The sequence below is a fragment of the Babylonia areolata genome, chromosome 12, assembly GCF_041734735.1.
Source record: "Babylonia areolata isolate BAREFJ2019XMU chromosome 12, ASM4173473v1, whole genome shotgun sequence".
NCBI classification, from domain to species: domain Eukaryota; kingdom Metazoa; phylum Mollusca; class Gastropoda; order Neogastropoda; family Buccinidae; genus Babylonia; species Babylonia areolata.
Genome location: NC_134887.1, coordinates 5,014,144 through 5,037,749, shown reverse-complemented (window position 1 = coordinate 5,037,749; position 23,606 = coordinate 5,014,144). Strand labels below are relative to the sequence as shown.

Here is a 23,606-nt window from a genome sequence, read left to right as displayed (position 1 = left end):
AATATCCTTTATGAAGGATTGGACTAAATTTCACTGACTTAAAAAAAAAAGATAACGACAGTAATACGACATGCCTAAGGGGGAGTTATCAAGGCTGTCTAGAATAGAGTTGTGTAGAAATACTGACGGTAGGAAAGTCCGATTTCTTTTAATTAGAACTTCACGTTCTTCACTTGTGACGTCATATTACGTTTGTTGTATCGACACGCTGGCGTTCCGAGTTATTCCAGACTTGCTGTTAGGCCTTTTATTTGCTCTACCCGCTGACTTTTCTTCAGTTGTTTTGATTGCACTCGTAGATAATTTCGATACACAAAAGACGGTAAGTCCTTGCCCCATATAGGGGATGACAAAAGACTATTTCAGTGTAAGTCACACTGACATTGAAAAAGGATGAAATCCAAATCGTATGGCAACTGGTGGTCGATTTCACCTTGAAAACGAAAGCAATGTTAACGTATGGCTCACTTCTAGAAAAACCACCTAGCAGGTTCAGTTTCATTATACCTGATCTAAAAACAGAAAGATCATGTTATACTGGAGCAAAATAGATCAATAGATTATCAGTTTGCCTTTACTATTGGTAGATCCCGTGTGACTCAGTTACTGAGCACTTTACATGACTGGTTCATATCCCTTGAAAACAATAAACCAATAGATGCAATTTATCTGGATTTACACAAAGCCTTCGACAAACTTCCTCACAGTAGGTTAACTGTAAAATTGCAAGGGCGTGGTATTGGTGGTAATTTGTTGGAATGGATAAAAGACTTCTTGTATGAAAGAACACAGTATGTATCAGTAGGGTCTGAGTCGTCATGTCCTGTCAAAGTTGGTAGTGGTGTTCCTCAGGGTAGTGACTTGGGGCCCACTCTCTTTCTGTATTATATAAATGATATGCCTGATATTCTTGACTGTTTAGTGAAATTCTTTGCTGATGACACAAAGATCTATGAGGAAGCAGACTCTGACATAGATAGGTTAAAGTTACAAGCTAAGATAGATTAATAGACTGGATGGATAAATGGCAAATTAAATTTAATAACAATAAATGTAAAGTTTTATGTGTAGAAAAGAATAATCCACATTAAAGGTATTACATGGACTGTACTAAACTGCAGGAAACTTCATCTGAAAGAGATCTTGGGGTTATTGTTGACCCCAACCTTTCTTTTGATACTCATAAAAAAAGCCAGTAGACTGACTGGAATGTTTGTTGGGAATATACAGTGTAAAAGTAAGAACATATTGATACCTTTATTTAAATCAATAGTTAGGCCAGTCTTGGAATATGGGAATACTGTCTGGAACACAGGATTAGTTAAGCATACAGACATTATTGAAAATGTACAAAGAAGATTTACGAAAAGAATTATTGGCTTTACTGATTACCGAGTTTAGAATATAGAAAACTGTGCGGTGATATAATACAGATATATAAAATGACTCATGGCTTTAATGACAGTAAAACTATATATTTTTTGTTCTCGACAACAATGTTACAAGAGGACATTCCTACAAACTGTTAAAAGTTTCTGTTATAACCTGCAGATTTAAACATTTTTGTATTAACAGACTAACAAATATTTGGAATAATTTGCCACAAGATGTCTCCCCAGGAACAACGAATACTTTTAAAAATCGTGTTGACACTTACTCTCAAAAATTAAAATACAAAACTTATTTAATTATTCTTTAATAAGCTTTGCGCACAATTAGATTATAAACATATCTTTATACATTTATGGGGGCTCTCACTTCAAGCAGGCAAAAGGCCTTACAGGCCTAAAGGCCTTCATATTGATATGATATGAATATTCACAGGTAAACTGATAGGTGTTCTTATGTCTTTTAATCATATTATTGATCGCCCAGTGTTTCTCAATTTTCATGCAAGTCTTATGCGTTAATGCAAAATCCCAATGACCACACTTTAAATTCGTCAGACGCAAAAGAAAGTCCAAGATCATTATAATTCATGAATAAATCACATTACACATATTTTCATGTTAAGATTAGAGATATTTACTTTTGCTGGGTTTCTTAAACATCTCAGTGTTGTCCATTTATTTGAGTTCAGTAACTCAAGGAGGCGTCACTGCGTTCGGACAAATGCATGTAGGCTACAGCACGTCTGCGATTCAGCTAAGCAGATGCCTGACCAGCAGCGTATCCCAAACGTTTAGCCAGGCCTTGAGGGGAAAAAATCTGTAAGACGTGTGGGCAGATAGGGCTGCGAAAAAAAAGGACTCATTTATCCCACTGGAGCTAGCATAGTGGAGCAAAGACAGGGAATCATACCAGTACATTGGGAAAACTTCAAATGGAACTGACATATTCATAGTTTGAAATCTTTAACAAACACAGACAGCTGGAACCAAAAAGAAGGAAAAGGAGAAAAAGTGTAACATAACAGGGTTAGAGGATAAAACACATTTCCACTCACGTTTAGCCACCTTTTCAAAGTGACCCTTTGATCTGATATGTTTGGAGAGAGAGAGAGAGAGGGGGGAAACGAAATAACTTTTGTGGTAAACAACAACAACCAACAACAACAACAAAAAAGCACATTTGCCTTGTTTTCATCCTTCCCTCATAAAAAAGTAAAACCTGTGTAACAATCACGCAACACCAAAAGGAAAGAATGTCTCAAAAGGATTTTCCCCTTTTCGAGTCGCACACAGACACTTATTTTGCATTTCTCGTGTTCATTACAGGAAACCAGAAATAAAATAGAAGAAGAAAGAGGGAAAAGACAGAAAACGACAAGAAAGACGGGGATTTTCGTCTGACCCAGCTACCAAAGGTAACACCTACCCCATGGCTACTAAACCCGTCGACGCACCTGCAGAACCACAGGCAAACACGGGACGGATGTCTCGTGGTCAACTTTCGCCAGACAGACCTCAGCAGGATTCGGCCAACAAGGCACAGCAGAAAGCGGAGAGAAAACGGACAGATCAAGTCCCAGAGCCATCCCTTTCCTCTAAGGTCAATCCTCCAGATCACTTGTAAGTGCTTTTTAAAGGTTGATGATCTGTATCATCCTCCTGTCTGTCAGTTTTAATTGAGTGTCTTGTTGGGAAATGTGTGATCAATTTGTTGCTATTATCATTGTTGCTGTTTGGTGGTAATGGTGATGATCATGATCCTGAAAATGATGGTGTTGCTGCTGCTGCATTGTTTTTGTTAGTATTGTTATTGTTTCTCTTCTTCTTCTCTTCATCTCTTACTCTGCCCCCTCTTTCTCTTCTTAGATTACAGAAAACTTTATCTCAATAAGAAAGAATCATTTGTGGTGCACAAAACTAGTTACACGAGAATCAATATAGATACACAGAAGACATAAAATGCTGAAATGAAAAATCTCGTACAATAACTACAACAGTGATGACACTACTTTTATAGTCATTTAGTATGAAGACATAAAGATAAATGCCCAAATACAAAGTTAATATGATCTCTCAAACAATAATTGCAAAACATGCACTATTCACAGTAAGAGAACAGACATAAATATCATACTAACCAGGCAACAACAGTATTTCAACAGTATTTGAAATCAATACAATGAAAGTAATTCACATAAGCATCCATGCATGCCTGCACACACACACACACACACACACACACACACACACACACACACACACGAAGAGAGAGACACAAGAAGAAATAAATTATTATAAAGACGGATGCGTGTCAAGATTAATAAGTTACTTAACAACTAAATTGACAGTGCTATAAAAGTGTTTTTGTTTTCAAGAGTTTTCAGTTTGGGAAATCAATATCGTTTCTTGAAGGTATGAGTTCTCAGTATTTTGAGAGAAAAAAAAACAAACATAGCTGTAATTGCTTATGATCTGTGTTGATTTTTTGTTTTACCTACCATTTGTACAGATGATCTAGAAGTTCTGATTTGACACCAACTGTATTGCTGGACACTTCACAGATTTGCTCAGTAGATTGGTGTTCTTCACGTTTTAACTTCTGTGCCATCGCATCGAAGAGAAAGTGCAAATGAAGCAGCGGTTAAAACCCAGGAGACCTGAATATTCCTGAGTTTGTGTAAGCAGTAGATGCGGGACTGGCATTTCTTTTGGATTTGTATGTATGGATGTAAAACTGAGTTTAATTTCAGTAATCGTTCCCAGATATTTGTATTTACTAAGTCTTTCGACATTTGTGCCGGCCAGTTCCATCATACTAGATGTGGGTGGCAAGAAGTTCCGAACCACCAGGGCCACCCTGATGAAGCTACCCAACACCCGACTCGGCAGACTGGTCCAGGAGAAGGGCCAGCTACGCAAGAACAGTGGAATGGTGGAGTTCTTCTTCGATAGGAACCCCAAGATGATGAACAGTGTTCTGGACCTGTACCGTAAGGGGGAGCTCCATCTGCCATCCAGCATGTGCTACAGCCTGGTAATAGAATCAGAAGCAGAATGAATGTATTATTTCAGTCAATCAAATTAGTTGTGGTGAACTATGATACATACAGACATATTATAAGCAGAACAGTAGCATTTGGCATACAGTATGCATGACAAAATTACACACAATGAAGTCATAGTAAAGTAAGCCTGATAAATACAGCATCTCGCCACTATTCAAACCACACACACACACACATATACACACACGCGCGCGCGCGCGCACATGTGCAAGCATAATAATTTTATTAGGATCACACGCACCCATGGATAGTTGTTTGTACACACACGTGCAAAGCATAATAAACATATAAGGTGGTGAACTCAATAGAAGCAATACCAATTTCTTATCAAAAAACAACAAAAAACGCACACAAGTAAGGTTAAGCAAGTAAGGCAAAAAACACCAATTACAGGCATAGAAACATTAGTTACAACATTTTATGGCAAAATAAAACATATCATCTTTAATTGAAGGTGGAGGAGGAGTTGGAGTTCTGGGAGATTCCAGTCGAGCTGATGAGCGCCTGCTGCTGGAAGAAATTCAAACAGCACCAGAACCTGACGGATGCCATGGCTGAGATGCACAAGCTCTTTCAGACCTCTTTCCCGGAGGCTGTGGTCAAGGGAGCCACGAGCTGGAGACTGAGGTTGTGGAACATGCTGCAACTTTCCTTCGACTCGCTAGCTTCTAAGGTATGGGTATAAGGGTGGTGGGCATGTGTGTGTGCATTTTATATTGGGAGGATATGAGGAATATTTTCTCCGTCCGTTTCTCTGTATCTGTCTCTTCAGTTGCATCTGCCTCCCAATCTGTCAATATTTCTGTATACTTGTCTGCCTCTGTCTGTCGCTTTTTGTCTCTCTATGTATATATATGTCCCTATGGACAGAAACAGCTGTTCTTCAAAATCTGTTTTCAAGTGTTCTCATCCAGTCACGTAACCCAACAGCACGACTTACCAATTTGTTTCAAAGAAAACGTTTTAGATCTTGTTACACCACTGCCACATGTGTATGCCATCAGTCAAAGTTGCACAAAAAAACAACAACAAAAAACAAAAACTCGAAACCTCAGTAACTGAGAGAGATTGTCCAATAACAGTTGTTCGTCTGAAGTTAAGTTATGCTAATAAGGAAAGGCGGGATCCAGTCTGCATGAATCTTCAAAGCTGCATCAGGCATATAAATTTTTGACGGTCACAAACACTGTAGCAGTCCTCAGCAAGCAAGCTATGAGTAGAAGAATACTGCCATGACAATACTCAGTAGAGAATGAGTTACATTAAGCCTCTAACTTCACATGTCCATAACCTTTTCACAGATGTTGACATTTAAAATCCCATACACTCCCTATCAGTGATATCCTCTTCTTTTCGATTATAAATTCTTTTACACATTCCCTTCTCATTCCTTAAATATCAACAGCAGCACCACAAACACTTAACCTCTTCACTCTTCTCTATCGACTACCACTTCCCCTCCTCCTCATGTTCACAGTTTAAACTCTTTTCCTCTCTTCCAGCAGATGTTAACAGCAAACCATTTTCCTTCTCTTCCCAAAGTTGTTGACATATACCACAAGACACCATCTCCTTCGTATAGATTTTGCTATTTGATATCTTCCATCTTCTCAATAAAATTTTAAAAACTTTTCCATTATTATCATCATTAGTAGTAGTAGCAGAAGCCGTCGTAGTAGTAGTAATAGTAGTAGCAGCAGTAGAAGGAGTGGTTGTTGTTGTAGTTGTATTTCTCTTTTTTTTATCACAACAGATTTCTCTGTGTGAAATTCGGGCTGCTCTCCCCAGGGAGAGCGCGTCGCTACACTACAGCGCCACCCATTTTTTTGTATTTTTTTTCCTGCGTGCAGTTTTATTTGTTTTTCCTATCGAAGTGGATTTTTCTACAAAATTTTGCCAGGACCAACCCTTTTGTTGCCGTGGGTTCTTTTACGTGCGCTAAGTGCATGCTGCACACGGGACCTCGGTTTATCGTCTCATCCGAATGACTAGCGTCCAGACCACCACTCAAGGTCTAGTGGAGGGGGAGAAACTATCAGCGGCTGAGCCGTGATTCGAACCATCGCACTCAGATTCTCTCGCTTCCTAGGTGGACGCGTTACCTCTAGGCCATCACTCCAGGTTGAAAACAGGTTGAAAGTTGTAGTTAAATAGGTTGAAAGTTGTAGTTAAATAGGTTGAAAGTCCCATAACGTTTTACAGCCATTGAAGCACTGAATTCATCCACATGTTGTTGGAGCTCAGCAAAGAAAGGCAGGACCCAGTCCTCTCCTTCCACTGTTGTAACTCTCTCAAACCAAACTCAGGTGCCCATTCACCCCTTGGTGGAGTGAGGAAAATCACAGTAATGTGCATTCCCAAGGACACAGCACCAGATCAAACAGGGAATCATACCCTGACCACTCGATCAAAGTAGCAGTGGTAGTATATTACTATTAGTATTAGTATTGTTATCACTTTTTGTCATGATATATTTCTGTGTGTAAAATTCAGGCCACTTCCTGGGATGTCGTTTTCGCGCATCACCACCATAACTTTGTTTTGGTCTGAATGTGTTTTTATTTTTATTGTCAAAGTGGATTTTTCTATTTGCCAGGAAGAACCCTTTTGTTGCCATGGGTTTTTTCACCTGCCCTGAGTGCATGTTACACACGGGACCTCAGTTTATCATCCAAATGACTAGCATCCAGACCATGACTCAAGGTCTAGTGAAGGAAGCAGGGTGAGGGAGGGGGGGGGGGATTAAAATCACAGTCCATTTATGGGTCTAAGTCGGGCACATGACCACCAGGCCACCGTTCAACAGTACCCGCTGACCTATTTCTCTCAGCTCTTTTCTGGTCACATACAGATCTGGAGCTTCATCTTCTACATCTTCGTCTTCATGTCCATCTTTAACTTCATCTTCGAGACGGATCCTTATTTCCGGGTGCCCACAGACAAGTTCAGAAGGTACCTGGATGCCCATAACACGACTCTGACTGAAACCCGCAACGAGGTATCCCCAGTGCACTTTATGGTTGTCACGTTGCCTGAGACGTGGCAGCTAATTCTCCGTTTCATCACCATCGCTTTCTTCGTTTTAGATTTTATGCTGAGGCTCGTGACCTGTCCAATGAGGAAAAAGTAAGGGGACTGTGTTAGTTCTGGTCCGTGTTAGGTTCAGTAAAGGCGGTGTGTGTGTGTGTGTGTGTGTGTGTGTGTCACATTTCTGCCTGCGGACGTCAAACGTACGTCCGTGCAGATCAGCATTTGTCGCTCGCGGACGTAGTTTTGTCGTTCGTATGGTCTACTGTCACTTTTGGTTTCGATTAAAGGGAAGAAACTCTTATTCAAACCAAACCGGAAGAGTTCGAACAAAGGGAAATTCGTGTTTCTTGTGTGTGATTTTCGAGCCAAACATAGATGAGTGTTTAACGAAAATTGACTTTGGGCTTGGCTGTCAACTAAATCGTGAAGGACTCATGAGAAGAATGATGAATCGGAATACGAAGTAGGAGGAAAATAGGGGTAATTTCGTCAAACTGAGTTCAGAGGAAGGTGAAAAAGTGGCCAATGATTCAGACTGCATGTTTTCTTTAGATCTGTTGTGATATATTGTTCCAAAAAAGCATGTTTTATGCGTGTGTTTTTTATCTGTTTTCTTTTATTCTAACAATCATTTGTAATGACTAGATATAGATTTCCTGCATGTAAAGGCTTCAGTACAAAAGTACAGTTATTTTTGAATAAGAGTGCCAAATTTAATCAAAATAAACCATATTTAATTAAAGATTTTATGGGCATTATTGTAACCATACCCTCTCACGTCTTCACATAGGTAAAAATTACTTGGGCAAGGGCAGGCATTTCAACGTTAAAGGCTTGGGCAGAATAGTCATATATATATATATATATATATATATATATATATATATATATATACATATATATATATATATATATTATATATATATGACGCAGCACGCGAAAACCCGGCTAAAGTGGCATCCAGCGATTCTTAGCTGTGCACAAAAACAAGTGATTGGGGTCAAAATCATCAAGATCGGGATTTTCATAAATATCGCATCTTCGAAGTCTTATCTTTGCTGTCGGTAAGTATCTTTGCACAAAACACCCTGGAACTGTAGTATTTTCAATGTTTTCAGGTGCATGCCTGTCAAAAGACAGCGTATAAATGTAGTCGTTTCTCAACGGTTTTACTGGCTACCCTCTGTCAGTTGCGACTTTTGCCAGGTCCCATCGATTCTTCGAATGTTGCCAAGTTTCCGACTCAAAGTTAGAAAAAATTCAATTTTTATTGAACGTTCAGGCTTTCTTTGGAATAATTTCATTGATATGGTTTCATTCTGTGGTGTGTGTGACTCACAAAAAATTATGGAAGGACCTATATGTGTGTTCATAAAATTGACGCAACGTGAAAGAATATGGCGTCTTCGAAAACATCTGCGAAGTGGGTCTCAGCAACTCTCAACGAATCGCAACAGTGAGGTTGTGAAGTGAAACCATGACCTGTTGCACACATGAACTGTGAGTCTATCTGAACGTATTTAGGCAATAGACATCTTGAAACTTTCCTCGTTTGGCTACAAATAGCTTCTAAATTAGGCCACCCCTCACGCACCGACTGTAACTGCAGTTCTGAATGTTGTCTTTCCTTCCAGCATCACTTTTGATTTTCAAACAGTCAGTGTGTTGTGTTATGTATATTATTCGTTTCGGACACTTTGTTGAATAGATTTAGCACTTAACATGTAATTTGATCATAGTATAACCAGATGACCTGGACCGGTAAACCCATAACTCAAAATGTTTTGAAGACAAATATAAAATTTGTAGGCAAAGACAACTGAATGAAAACATGTGCTGCATGCATGTACTATTCTGCTGTCTGAACATTTTGAGGCACATAGACCTACCAGCACTTTCTTCAAATGGCTAAATTTAGTCTTGAAATTAGGTCACTACACTCACTGACTACATTACGGTGACTATTGTTCTGAACAGTGTGTTTGTTTGTCGCACTACTTGTGACCATTCACACAAATACTTTGCTGCATTAGATCTGTAATCACTATATTCATAAACGCTCGGATTACCTGGAATCTAACTGATTTGTGTTGTTTAAAGTCTACCAGCCGCACGTCAGGGGATTAATTAAAATAATCTGTAATAAGGTCAAAGCAAGATGCCTTGACCAGCAAATCCATAATTAGGCGTGGGGGGTTTCTAATGCCAGAACAACAACATATATTTTGTAAGTTCGTGGTAACTGCGTATAATCATGCTATTGTGACTACCAAAACAGATATATTGTAATGTGGAAAATACAGTTAGACCGTTCTCCTCGTTTCAAATCACATCTGCTATGATACTAAAAAGCACAAAAAATGAACGTTTAACTCACAGTCCTCAGAAGTTTAAAAACATGTAAATCTGCTTTTACCTATCAGCCAAGGTCCTCTTTTTTCCAGACAATGCTCTAGTAACTGATTTTGACTGTAAACGACTGATCCAACAGCATACTTACTTGATCAGATATGTAACTGGCTGGCACAATCTCATAACAAAAGTTACAAAAGTGGCCAGTCCATTCCAATCACAGCACCAGACCAGACCGGTTGCTGCCTGCTTGCATCTACCATTGGGACACCAGGCCACATCACAGAAATTGCACAGGAGATATGTAGCAGAGACTTATGGCTCTGAATAAGTATTTTGGTGGGGTTAGTGGGCGTTCATTTATTCATCACTCTCATGAGACATCAGAGGGCAATGGAAAAGGAGGGGTAATGTGAGTTTGGGTGTAGGGATGAGGGACGTTTTCTTGAGATGAAAATCCCACTTGCATGTCATCGGATGTATGGTTACAAGAGTCACAAAGTACATAATGTGCACTCTGGGAAACCAAATAAACAATTTTGACAGTTTCAGCTTGACTGAAAAACTACAACATCAAGCTGGTGTCACAAGGTTGCTGAAAAACCCTTCTCGACTAGTTTGGTTGTCTCTTTCCAACTGGACAATATTTAGTCTTTGTGACAGTCCCAGCCATATGTAAACAAACATGTGCACTTTAAGTTGATCTTGCAGAATTTGCACCTTTCTCTGCACACCACTGAGCAGAAGCAGTGAATTCGTTCACATCAAGTGTCTTCAGCTTTTATGGAATGGTCCACAAAGGTCACCACGTCTTACCCCACCTTTTTGCAATCCCCACCATTTTAATTCCAGACGAAAGCACTTTCTCGGAAAAACAGCTCTCTTAATGTGCCGTTCAAGAGCTGCTGATGTGGGTGGAGTATTTTCCAATGTTTTCTTTCCTTCAGCGAGGAGAGGCTGTCTGACCATGCTGACGACATGCAGGTTGTTCAGAGAATCAAACAGGGCAACAAACTGCTCAACGATGTACTCAGAGACTTAGTATGATTATCCATCATGATCAGGAAAGCATTAGTAGTTTGCTTACACAGTTCATGTGTACCATGCTTTTCTTTAAATTTTCTTCTGCCAACAAGCGAAGCCATGGTTTTTGCGCGATTCCAGCTGAACAACAACAACAGCAACAAAGACAAATGGAAGGGATGGGGGAGTTAACAGTACTAATATGAATTTGATACATATTTTTGATCATCATCTGATACTAGTGTTTTTCGAACCCAAGTTGCGTGCTGCAAACGAAACGATTCCATCTTCAACAGCCCACATCCATCTTTATTTCATTGTTTTAAGATAATTGCTTAGATCTGTCAAAGTTTCAAACTTCCTCTATGTTTGTCGCGACTTTCTGGCTTCAGAAACGTGTAACAAAAATGCCAAAAGCAAATCCTGGTGTAATATTTTCGGCAGTCACTCCGGGCAAGTCCATTTCTTTCGACGATTTGTGATTGGTGGATCAAACGCGCATTTTCACTCCGAACAATACAAGATTTTCCTGTGTTCGGGAACGTGCGGATTTGCCCGCGGCCCAGTGTGTGTGTTTATGTATGTGTGTGTGTGTGTGCGTGTTCGCGCGCGCGTGCACGCATGCCTTCGTGCTAACACTCACCATGTTTTTCACACTTACAGGTAAAATACGTGCGCGCGCGAACACGCACACACACACTTTAACATTACTCAGATACACAAACATCCACACACACAAACGCTCATAAACCGCAAACGAATACTTGGGCATACACGCACATTTACACACGGGCACACACGCACACGTACACATGCGAGCATGCACAAAACACACAAACGCGCACGCATGTGTACATGCACGCGCGCGCGCACGCACACACACACACACACACGCACGCACGCACTATCACTTCCTCAGCCACTTTCACACACGATCACCATCCTTGTCAAGAGACTGGAGCTGTTGGTAATGTTGCATACAAAGGATATGATCAGTCACTTCAGTTGTAACATTCAGTGGATTTGCCCTTCCAGGCCATAGACACTAATAATTGAATCCATGTTCCAGGCTGATTTTACATCAGCTGGTTTGTGGCATTACATATAACTGCAGTTCGTAAACGTTATTTTGATCTGGATCTAAGCCGAAGTTCCAAAGATTCATGCATCAGCTTGTGGGCGTGAAATATTTGAAAATTCACTGTCGCCGTCGGCTCTCTTGTGGCTGTGTAATCTGTCTTGCATGACGTCACTCCTCTGCTTGCCATTCTTGTCTTTTGAGTACTGAGAGAAAATACGAAATTTTCTGTGCCTTTGTCATATCGAAATCTAAAATTTACTTATATATGTTCAGGAAAATTCTTGTTTTCATGGCTGAATAATCTGTATTGCATGCACTCCTCAACTTGCCATACTAGTCTTCGTTTGAGTAGAGCAGAGAGAAAATATGAATTTTCCTGTGCCTCTTTCATATGGAAATTTAAAGTTTGTTCAGTTCTGGACTATATGACACCACATAGATATTCGGGATATTTCTTGTTTGTTTGTTGTTGTTTTTTAAGTTATAGACATACAAATATGTGGGGGTTTTCGTGAGCCGATGTCTCCATTTCCACTCCTCAGGCATTCGAACTAAGAAAAAATCATAGAAAAAAACTGTGACAGATAGATCCTTTTTTTTTTTTTCATCTCTGTTTTTTTGTTTTGTTTTTATAACTTTTAGAAGGTATACAAACAATGATAAATTCCGACTTTAGCCGGGTTTTCACGTGCTGCGTCACAATAGAATAGAATAGAATATGTCTTAATCACCAAGTGTACCGGGGTCACAAGGAATATTGGGGGTGGGGGGGGGGGGGGGGGGGGGGGGGGGATAGTACATAACAAGATACGAACATAAATCGAAAATCATACACAAACACAGACACAGTAGAAATTAGGATACATACAAGTGCATATCAATATAAAAACTTGTGCATACTCACACATGCACGCACTGCACACACACACACTCTCTCTCTCTCACGCACACACACCTTTGAACAGAAGCTGCATATTACATATGGATGGACTTCATGACTAGATCTTCAGGTAGATGGTTGTTGATTGCGCAATTCTATTTACCATACTGGATTTGTTTGAGAGACAGGGCATTGACTGCTTTGCGGGAAAAGCTATTGCCGAAGCAATTGGTTTTCGTCCTTACACTTCTATAATAATAATAATAATGGTACTTATATAGCGCTGAATCTTGTGCATAGACAAATCTAAGTGCTTTCGCACCAGTCATTCTCACGCACGCATAACTCTAAAACTGGAGAAACTAAAGACAAGGAAGAGGCAGGGAAGGAAGGCTATTTTGGGAAGAGGTGGGTTTCAAGGCCAGACTTGAAAGAGCTGAGTGTGGAGACTTGACGAAGTGAAAGAGGAAGTTCATTCCAATTGCAAGGTCCAGAGACAGAGAAAGAACGGCGGCCAACAGTCGAGAGTTTGAATCTGGGTATGCGTAAGTGGAGTGGATCCGAAGCTGATCGTAGTGAGCGAGATGAAGTGTAGAGGTGAAGGCAGCCACAGAGATAGGAAGGGGCTGATTTGTGAATACATTTGTAGCATAGAGTGCTGATCTTGTACTTTATTCGGTGTGAGACAGTGAGCCAGTGGAGATGTTGCAAAAGAGGAGTGATGTGCTCAGATCTTTTCTTTCTGAGGACGAGTCGGGCAGCAGAATTTTGTATGCGCTGAAGGGACTGAATGGATGAAGCAGGCAAACCAGACAATAGAGAGTTACAGTAGTCAAGGCGAGAGAGAATGGGAGAAACGACAAGTCTAGATGTTGCGTCAATGGACAGATATTTTCGGATGGAACTGATGCGCCGCAGTTGACAGTAGCAGGATTGACATGTCTGATTGATAAATGTTTGCATGGACAGTGTGTTGTCAAGGACAACGCCGAGGTTCCTGACTGAACTGGACAAAGGGATGGATGTACTGCCAAGTTTGATTGTATTAGTTGTAATGGAAGAGAGTTTTTGTTTAGTTCCTATGATCATTGCTTCAGTTTTGTCTGCGTTCAATTGTAACTTATTTAGTCATCCAATTTTTAATATCCAGGAAGCAGTTAGATGTTTCTTGCAAGAGCGACAACAGTTTTTCAGGTGTATCACTCTTCTGGAGTTGAGTGTCATCAGCATAAGAATGATGACTGACATTATGGCGGTTGATAATTTCAGCGAGAGGAGCAGTGTACAGTGTGAAGAGCACTGGGCCTAAAACAGATCCCTGTGGGACTCCATGTTCAGTTTTAACGGGTTCAGACTGGAAATTATCAACAATGACAGACTGGAATCGATCAGTGAGATAAGATTTGAACCAGTTTAGAACAGTGCCGTTGATACCAAATGTAAAATGAAGACGGGAAAGAAGGATTGATTGGTCTATCATGTCAAAGGCGGCTGACAAGTCGAGAAGAGTGAGAAGGGAGATCTGTCCTGAGTCGGACGCTAGCAGTAGGTTATTCAGGATGTGGAGGAGAGTGGTTTCGGTGCTGTGGCCAGCGCGATAGGCAGACTGAAATGGGTGGATGAGATTGTTGAAACAAAGGTGATTGTTGAGCTGCTTCAGGACAGCTTTTTCAAGAAGTTTGGACAGGAATGGAAGATTAGAAACTGGTCGATAGTTTTTCAAAATGTTTGCGTCAAGGTTGGATTTCTTCAGAAGAGGCCGGACTATTGCAGTTTTGAAAGTGGATGGAAACGTTCCAGTGAGAAGGGATGAGTCGACAATGTTGGTGATTGTGGGGAGAAGCTGTGAGACACACTGAGAAAAAACAGAGGCTGGTATAGGATCGAGCTCACAGGATTTTATTGTCATTTCTTTGAGGATTTCATGGACTTCTGTTTCAGTTAATGGATTAAAGGAATGGAGAGGAGTGCCGTTGAATTGAGGATCAGGATGAGTAGGTTGAAAAGGCATTTGGTCTGAGATGGTACGAATATTCTGGACTTTGTCAAAAAAGAAAGAGGAGAAGACATTGGGGAGTTCAGATGAAGTGTAGGCAGAAGGAAGAAGAGTCTTTTTTGCAGTGCCGAGAAGATTTGACATGATAGAGTAAAGAGATTTTGTGGATGTGGCATCGAGAACTTGAGAAGAAAAGAAGTTTGTCTTCACTGATGAGATCATATGTTTGACTTTATTTGTTTTCGGAAGATTTGATTGTGGACTTTCAGTTTTGTTGATCGCCATCGCCGTTCCAATTGGCGACGTTTGCGTTTTGCAAGTCGAATGTCTTGTGTGTACCACGGGGCGGAAGGTCTATCAGGGAGCATACGGGTAGTGGGGGGTGCATGTTCATCCAGCAGTTGAGAGAGGACAGTGTTGTAGTGTGTAGAGACATTGGTGTGGGAAGAAATTTTGGAAAGGCGTTCAGCAGCTTGAGAAGAAAAAGTGTTAATGTTGATGGATTTCAGGTTGCGACGAGTAACGGATTTTTTGGTTCTGGTAGGTTTTGAAATATTAAGCAAGAATATGACAGCAGAATGGTCGGAAGAGAGTTCGTCAGTTACAGTCATTGATGCAGTCATAGCATCAGAGTCACGTGTGATGAGCCAGTCCAACGTATGGCCAGATCTGTGTGTACCGTCGACCAGAGGGGAGCACATCGAAAATCCCAAAAGCTGGATGTGATTCGTCCTGGCTGACTGATTTTTTGCTTTTTTGAGTAGCCGCTTATAATATATGCCTTCTAGAGAATGTAGATCAGCCCCGGTGATATTTGTGGCAGATTTACGATTCTGTTAAAGGCTGCAACTTGTGCCTTGGAAATGTTTCCGTACCAAACAGTAATAGCGAAGGTTGGCACACTTTCAATGACTGCTCGGTAGAAATCAACCATGATTTCTTTTTTAATTGTTTGGTGGGGATTTTTTTTAATGTTATTAAAGCCAAAGGCTAAAACACTGATTTATGAAAGCACGCTAGATCTGTAATTCCTTTATTGGTGAATCATTTGTTTTCACTCATTCATTTCTGAAGCATTTTCTCCTAAGTGGTGACACTGGTTGTTTTAGATGGCATGCTTCCTTGCAGTTTTCTGGTTTGGAACAACGTATTTATTTTTATCTGTATTTTGAGACATCTTGCTATCGCGCATATTCTTGAAGCTCTGTGCACTTTACAACGTATAATCCTGATGGAAATCGCCAATCTTTGTCAATATGCAGTTGACACTGATTAGTTGATGGCTGAACATATGAATTGCCAGTTTGTTTGTTTTTCATTTGCATACCTACATCAAGAAGCCATTGGTGAAACACACAAAAAAAGACGTCATAGTCGTACAAGATAATAGGAATGCGAAAGTTGGACAAGATGCTCAGACACACTGGCATTGCCCCTGCCGACTTTTCCGCAACCCTCTGACAAAGGAAAGAGGATTCAGGTTTCTTGAGTTTTCAGCCAACAACAATCTGTTCATCTATTCGATTGACGTCCACAAACTGAAAGCATGGCACAGCCCAGATGGTCAAGACCACAACCAAATGGATTACATCCCGTTCCACAAACGTTTCCAGTCAGGAGTGAACACGGCACCCACCTGCACTGTCTCCAGGATATATACTGGAACTGACCATGATCTGGTGATGATGACATTCAGAATGTGCTTAAAGAAGATCAACCAGCCAAAGTTTACAAGACTGCGGTTCAACTTGGAGAAATCAAAGGACTGTAGTAAAAGAGTTCCAAGCAATGGGAAGGAACTTCATACGTCTGACAACTCTAGATGAGAACAACATAGACCTGGAGTCTGCTGTCCTGGAGAGGACAGTTATATAAAGAAAGATCCTGGCAACAGGAATAAGATGCCACGGGAAGATCTTCGGAATCCACAGCATAGATCATGACTTTGTGACAAACGAAGAGATCCAGTGCAAGATCCAACAAGCAATAGCACCTCATGATGACCTCATCACAGTCGTCATGAAACGGAAAACAGGACTTGCAAAGACCATCTTACAAGGGACAGTTAGAGGAAGAATGCAGACAAGGAAGACAGGAAGAGGTGGGAAGATACTATCAGAATAGATAGGCATGAACCTGGTGGAATCTCAGACAGTGGTGGAGGACAGAGACAGGTGATAGAGGAGGGTGGTGGTGGTGTCGTCTTCACTAGTGCCCCAACGATATCAGCAGATGTCAAGGGGCACTCGAAGGTTGACCTGCATTTAAGCTGTTCACTCTTGCATATGAATGCGAAGTAGTCTAAAATCACCAGAACATTCCCAATAATTCAGAAAGACCTAAAGCACAGACACACCATTGAAGAATACAAATGATCTGTCAACCTCCTTCCCCTACCCCTACGCCCCTATCCTTCCTCACTCTTCTTTTTATTTTCTCAGATACCCCCGCACCCCTCGTCACTTTTTATCCTTTCCGACAGTTTCTCTTTCACTTCTTTTTCTTATTTATCTTCGTCGGCTTCTCTCTCTCTCTCTCTCTCTCTCTCTCTCTCTCTCTCTCTCTCTCTCTCTCTCTCTCTCTCTCTCTCTCTCTCTCTCTCCAATTGTTTGCCTGTAAAACCTCTTGAACGTAACCCCCCAAACCCCGAACGCAATGGTTTATGGCTGCTATTATAGAATCATACTTTAACTATGCTTCGACAGTGTGGGATTCGGCGAGTGACAGAATTATGAAGCCTGTATTGAGTCTGCACAGAAGAGGTGTAAAACTGATTCCAAATCTTCATTAACTGTATCTGATTATAAAGCTTGATATCCTCCCACTGAAAACAAAACTTCTATACAACAAAGGTTTATTTTATGTTCAAAATCATGTCTAGATTTGCTCCCCACTCACTGAGGAATAAATTTGTAACCAACACTCATCGACATGTTAATAAAGTTATAGTACCACTTCCAAGGAATCTAGTCTGTCGTATTCAGTCGTATTTAGGGGGCTGTTTATGGAATGAAATATTATCCTGCCTCAATGTAAACACTGTAAAAAGCATCCCTAACTTTAAAAACGTGTATCACGCACATTTATTGAAAAACATTTGATTATCTGACATCAATTATGAACAACATGTATAGGTTGTCAATATATACACGCCTGTATCCTCCCCTGTCAGTCTTTTTTCTATTATTTTAATTTTTATTTATTTATTTTATTATATATATATATATATATTATTGTTTTTGTTTGTTTGGTTTTTTGTTTGAAAAAAAAAATTCCTCAAGGCCTGACTAACCGCGTTGGGTTACGCTGCTGGTCAGGCATTTGCTTGGCAGATGTGGTGTAGCGTATATGGATTTGACCGAACGCAGTGACGCCTCCTTGAGTTACTGATACTGATCCTGATACCATGTCTGTCTCCACTGTCTCTCACAATATCTCTGTTCAGTCAGCCTCCCCTACCTTTTTTACTTTTCCCCTTGTCCATTCTTCCTTCTGCTCTCCACCACCCCCGTCCCCATTGTCCTTGTTGTTTATCTGTTGCGATATTGTATTGTACATAAGTTCTGTATTTATGTTTGCACATTCTTATGTAGTTTGAATGTTGGTGTTGTGAATTGACTCTTGCTTTTTTCTTTTCTTTTTTTTTTTTTTTCTTAATGATCATTCTTGCCCAGAGGGCCGGATGTAAACAAGTACTTTGTGCTTACTTCTTTACCTTCGTGAGATAAAATTTCGTTTCGTTTCGTTTTGTTTCGTCACTCCTTCCCTCCCTCCTCGGTCTCTGCTCCTTTCCCTACAAAAAATACACACACCAGCCACAACCACCACCACCACCAACAACAACAAAAGTAACACTATCACCACCACAATCACATGTTTTCCTTTTCGTCTTATTTCTATTTTGAATGTCAACCAGGTTTCTCAAGCAGGCACGGAACTGGCTGGAGATGGTGATATTTACCAAGGCCATACTGCATTTTGGGATGGAGACGTTGGTCTACTCAAAGGAAACGGAAGAAGTAAGCCATGGGGAGAAGTCGGTGACTTTGATTCTGTACGCCCTGTCGGCAGTCCGCGTCCTGCGAATCCTCTATCTGGGCAATGTGTTCCCTGATTTGAAGGTGAGTCCTGTCACTGTCCGTTTAAATTTAGATGCTGGTATTCTCTTTCGTGGCACCGGTTTATGTCTGTGTGTGTGTGTGTGTGTGTGTGTGTGTGTGTGTGTGTGTACACGTCCAATCGTATAGAGCTGTCGTGTTTTTTTCTTTTTACATGTATGGCCAAGACTAACTTAGCGGAACAATCCATGAGAACACTATAGCAGTATAAGAGGGGCAGCTGCTACCCTGGCGCCACATTCTGAAACAAGTCAGATGAATTGAAATAAAAATTAAGATATCAGAACAACTTCGGGCGAGTCATTCGGCGCTAAACGCTTAGTTGCAAACAAATGGGGGGAAAACGCAGAGAGAAAAATGAAAAATACACGCAGTATCCAGTGGAATTAAACTAAAATGTGTCTGTGTACCCTCTAATGTTAACACAACAGCAACAAAACAACACAAAGAAAGAAAAAAACAAACAAAACCAAACCAAAACAAAAAACAAAAAACAACAACAACAAACAAACACGAAATCCGCAAATAATGTCATCGGTAATTTGCAAACATATTTACTTCAAATTCAAGGCTGGAAACAGTAATTAAGATCCTCTCTGTAAATCAAAATTACGCTTTGTGTGTCTTTTTTTCTTTGCTGTCTCATCACCTGCACCGTTTCAGTAGCATCATTCTCATGCCTGTCATCCGAAGTTTTCCCATACACAGCAACACCCGGTTTTGTCTGCCACTGTTTCAGCGTCGGCAGGAGACAGGGAAGTATCGATGTTAGGACGCCAGGAGACTGTATGCCAGAGGGGCTTACATCTGCTACACAGAAGGGACAGACGAAATACAGCTGATTCAACGTGACGAAAGAAAGACATGAACATAACACAGTACAATACATCTTTATTCGTCGACTTGGAAATTAACTACGCATCCATAGGTTCGTCACTCACCCAACACAATATCTCAGCCCATAGCCGAGTCCAGTTCACACACACACACACACACACACAATATGAGAAGGGTTGGACCAAAGATATCAAAAAGCTACACATATAAAGCAAAATACATACAGGCAAGTAATACACGACAGCGGGTTCATTTTCATAATCACCCTCCCCACCACCACCCTCCCCACTCCTTCCCTCCACATCCCCACAGAACTGTCTGGGCCAGCAGCTTTGGTGGGGTTCAGGCTGTTCAGTTATTTTTCTACGCCATGCGAATTGATGGAGATGTCGGCCATGGATGGGAAGTCGTTTCGGGAGTCAAGCCTGGTGTATTTCGTCCTGAACGCGGAGGAGGAGTAGCAGGTACCAGCACTGAAAGCAGTGAAAAACTGCCTGTTGAGTACTTCTGCTTTCTGTTTAGGGTCAATGATGAGTCGTCCACTGGACTTGAGTGCCGGGACTTCGGTTGTTCTGGAGCGCTGGTGTTTCACGTTTATGGCCTGTGCTGGGATTGTCATCCGAGTTGGAGGAAGCAAAAAAGGTTCTCTGTGTAATGTCAGTAAGCACGGTTGAGTTGTTTTCGGATCTCCCTGTTTAGACCCCTGACTTCTTTCTGCAGGTCTTTTGAGCGACTCTTCTTCATGAGCCGGTATGCTCTGTTGCGATTGCTGATCAGCCTGCGTGTTATCGGTGGAGATCCATGGGTACAGGTCCCTTCTCTTGGGTGTTTTGCTCGGGATGTGCCTGGCCATACTGTCCTTCAGGGCTGTTTTGAACTTCATCCAGATTTCTTCGGTAGGAATATCGCCTGTGTCCTTGTAATCCTGCTGGAGCTCAACCATCTCCCGTTTCATTTCCTCCCAGTTGGCACGCCGGTAGAGGAGGATATGGCACAGGGAGTTCTTCAGCAGGTCAGGTGTTGTTTTGTACTCGAAGTACACAATGCTGTGGTCAGACAGGCCAGGGATCACTTCAACTCTGGGAATGTGGGAAGGGCAGTTGGTCATCACAATGTCCAGGCTGTTGTCCAGGTGGGTCCGTTCTGGCACCATCTGCTTGAGATCAGTGTCATAAACTAGGTTGATGAACGCTTGGTGAAGTGTGGCATTGGCCGGATGAGGCTTCAATGTCATCTTCTCCCAGTCCCAAAAGGGGATATTGAGGTCGCTGGCTATCAGGAGCTGGGTGTTCTGCATTGCAGCAGCTCTTCTTAGGGATACATCAATCGTATTAAGGCCGGCAGAGTCAGAGACGTCTGGGCGGTAGCATGCACAGAGGAATAGTGGGCATTGATGTGAGTTTGGTTTTGACCCACAGGATCTCGGCGCCAGTGTCCAGTTCCTCAGCGCACTGCATGTCATTTCTAACAGCGATGAGGACTCTGCCAGCATTCCTGTTGCGGTCCTTCCTGTAAACAGTATACGTCGATGGAAGGAATTCTGCACTGCTGATGTTGGTGTCTAGCCATGTTTCTGTGCCGATTGTATGTATGGTTTCGTGCTAGCAAGCAGATTGACAATCTCCGCTCGTTTCCCATACGCTGATTGGAAATTGACGTTCAGCAGGTGAAGGGGGTGGTTTCGTTGCTTGCCATGCTGGCTATTGCAGGAAGGAGTGGAAGAGTGGAGGGGTTTGAAGTGTAAGTCTTCCTCAGGCACTGATGTGACAATAGAGTTGAAACGACTCTCTTGACCAGCTCCATGGAAGTCAAATACAGTAGTACTGTAGTTTGCATTGGTGCAAATCGCACAGTGCCAGGTGAGCTCTGGTGTGTTTATATGGTGCTGGTAGGTGTCTGGGCCAATATCTAGGCAAGAGACATGAAACCAGGCCCCACAGGATTCAGGTTCAATTCCTGTGGCTGTCCAGGTAACCAACAGGTCGCATATTCCACATGGGCCCCTTGAGGCGTCGCTGTCGGTGCACCTGCACGTTGAGCCAGTTATTTGGTTCAGCTGTGAAGTGAGTATGCTGGTTGGAGGATGGGACAGAAGGCATGTGGTGGTTAGTATAGAGTGAAGCAGGGCTGCGTCCTGGCACCCACACTGTTCTCCATTCTCTTCTCTGCCATGCTCATTGATGCCTTCCAAGAATGTGACCAGGGCATCTTCATTCAGTTTCGCACAGATGGCAAACTTCTCAAGTTGCGGCGATTCCACACCAGGTCAAGTGTGTTTGAGGCACTGTTGAGAGAGTTCCTCTTTGCTGATGACTGTGCACTTGCTGCACACAACCATGAGGACATGCAGTTCATTATGGACAGGTTCTCAACCTCCTGCAGGTGCTTTGGACTCACCATCAGCCTCAGCAAGACCGAGTCCATGTACCAACCAGCTAGCTCACAGAACGCCAGTGCCTCCCCCCCCCCCCCCCCCCCCCCCCCCCCACCTGCAATCAAGATCGATGACACAGAAATCAAGTCATCGACAAATTTTGCTACCTGGGCAACAGTCTATGCAGCAACGGAGCCCTTGATGCAGAAGTGACGCTGCACATCACCAAGGCCAGCTCCACCTTTGGCAGACTCAAGAACAGGCTGTGGAACAACAAAGGCATCGGGCTCAGCACCAAAATCAAAACCTACAGAGCTGTTGTGCTGACCACCTTGTTGTACTGCTGTGAAACGTGGACGACGTATCGCCGTCACATTCAACAACTTGAGCAGTTTCACAAGAGATGCCTATGAAAGATCCTCGGCATAAAGTGGCAAGACAGGGTCTCCAACCTCCAGGTCCTAGAGAGGAGTGGCCTGCCCAGGATCGAAAGCCTGCTGATCCAGTGCCAGCTATGCTGGACAGGACACGTTGTCCGTATGACAGACAGCAGGATCCCGAAGATGCTTTTGTATGGCCAGCTGAAGGAAGGCCACCACAAACTTGGAAGACCCTGCAAACGCTTCAAGGACACCTTAAAGACAAACATCAAAGCCTGTGACATAGACATCGGGAAACTGATGTCCTTGACCACTCTCGCTGGAGGATGCTTTGCTCTAGTGGTATAAAGACGTTTGAAAACAAGAGAACGCTGGCCATTAAGGAGAAGCGTGAGTGAAGGAAGCAGGGCTCAACTTCTGGAGATGTTTTCCCTTGCGACACCTGTGGGAAGTGCTGCGGATCCAGAATCGATAGCTTTCAAAGCAACCAGATGAGTTTCCCAGGATTTCGTCTAGAGGAGAATGTCATCCATGAAATTAGAGATGTCCTTCCATCCGAGAGGAGTCAAAAGCTGTATCATCATTTGACTGAAAACAGCCACAGCATTCTGAAGTCCAAAAGGAATTACTTTCCACTGAAATTGCCCACGAGGTGTCATAAAAGTCAATCCTTCTCTGTGACTGGAATCTCCAATAACCTTTACTTGGGTCAATCTTTAAAAATACCTGGCTCCTGACAGTCGACTGAAGAACAAGTCTACGTTAGGCAGGAGTTCTGCATCAAACAAGGTGACCTGATTTAGACGATGGAGATCAACGCAAAATTATCATTATTGTTATAATTATTATTATTATTATGAGCATTTACGCCTATTCTTGAAAATAAGCCCTAGGCGTTCACAATAGAAAATATATGTATTTATCAAAAAGGAAAATTTGAACACAAGATATCAAACATCATTGAAAACTGTTCAACCCCCCCCCCCCCCCCAAACAGAGTACACACAAGCACACGCGCACCCACACACACATGTCATAGCACACAATCGTAAATAGTACACAATCAAAAATAAAACCAA

The 23,606-nt window shown here is 41.9% G+C and overlaps 1 protein-coding gene across 1 annotated transcript; it reads left to right on the top strand.

The window, feature by feature from the left end:
- The first annotated feature begins 2,820 nt into the window (after positions 1-2,820).
- LOC143288253 (potassium voltage-gated channel protein Shaw-like) lies at positions 2,821-19,708 on the top strand. The gene is made up of 6 exons (XM_076596602.1): positions 2,821-3,011; positions 4,197-4,425; positions 4,911-5,129; positions 7,248-7,454; positions 18,748-18,939; positions 19,676-19,708. The coding sequence occupies exons 1-6, from the start codon at positions 2,821-2,823 to the stop codon at positions 19,706-19,708; spliced, it is 1,071 nt and encodes a 356-aa protein (XP_076452717.1).
- Positions 19,709-23,606: the final 3,898 nt, after the last annotated feature.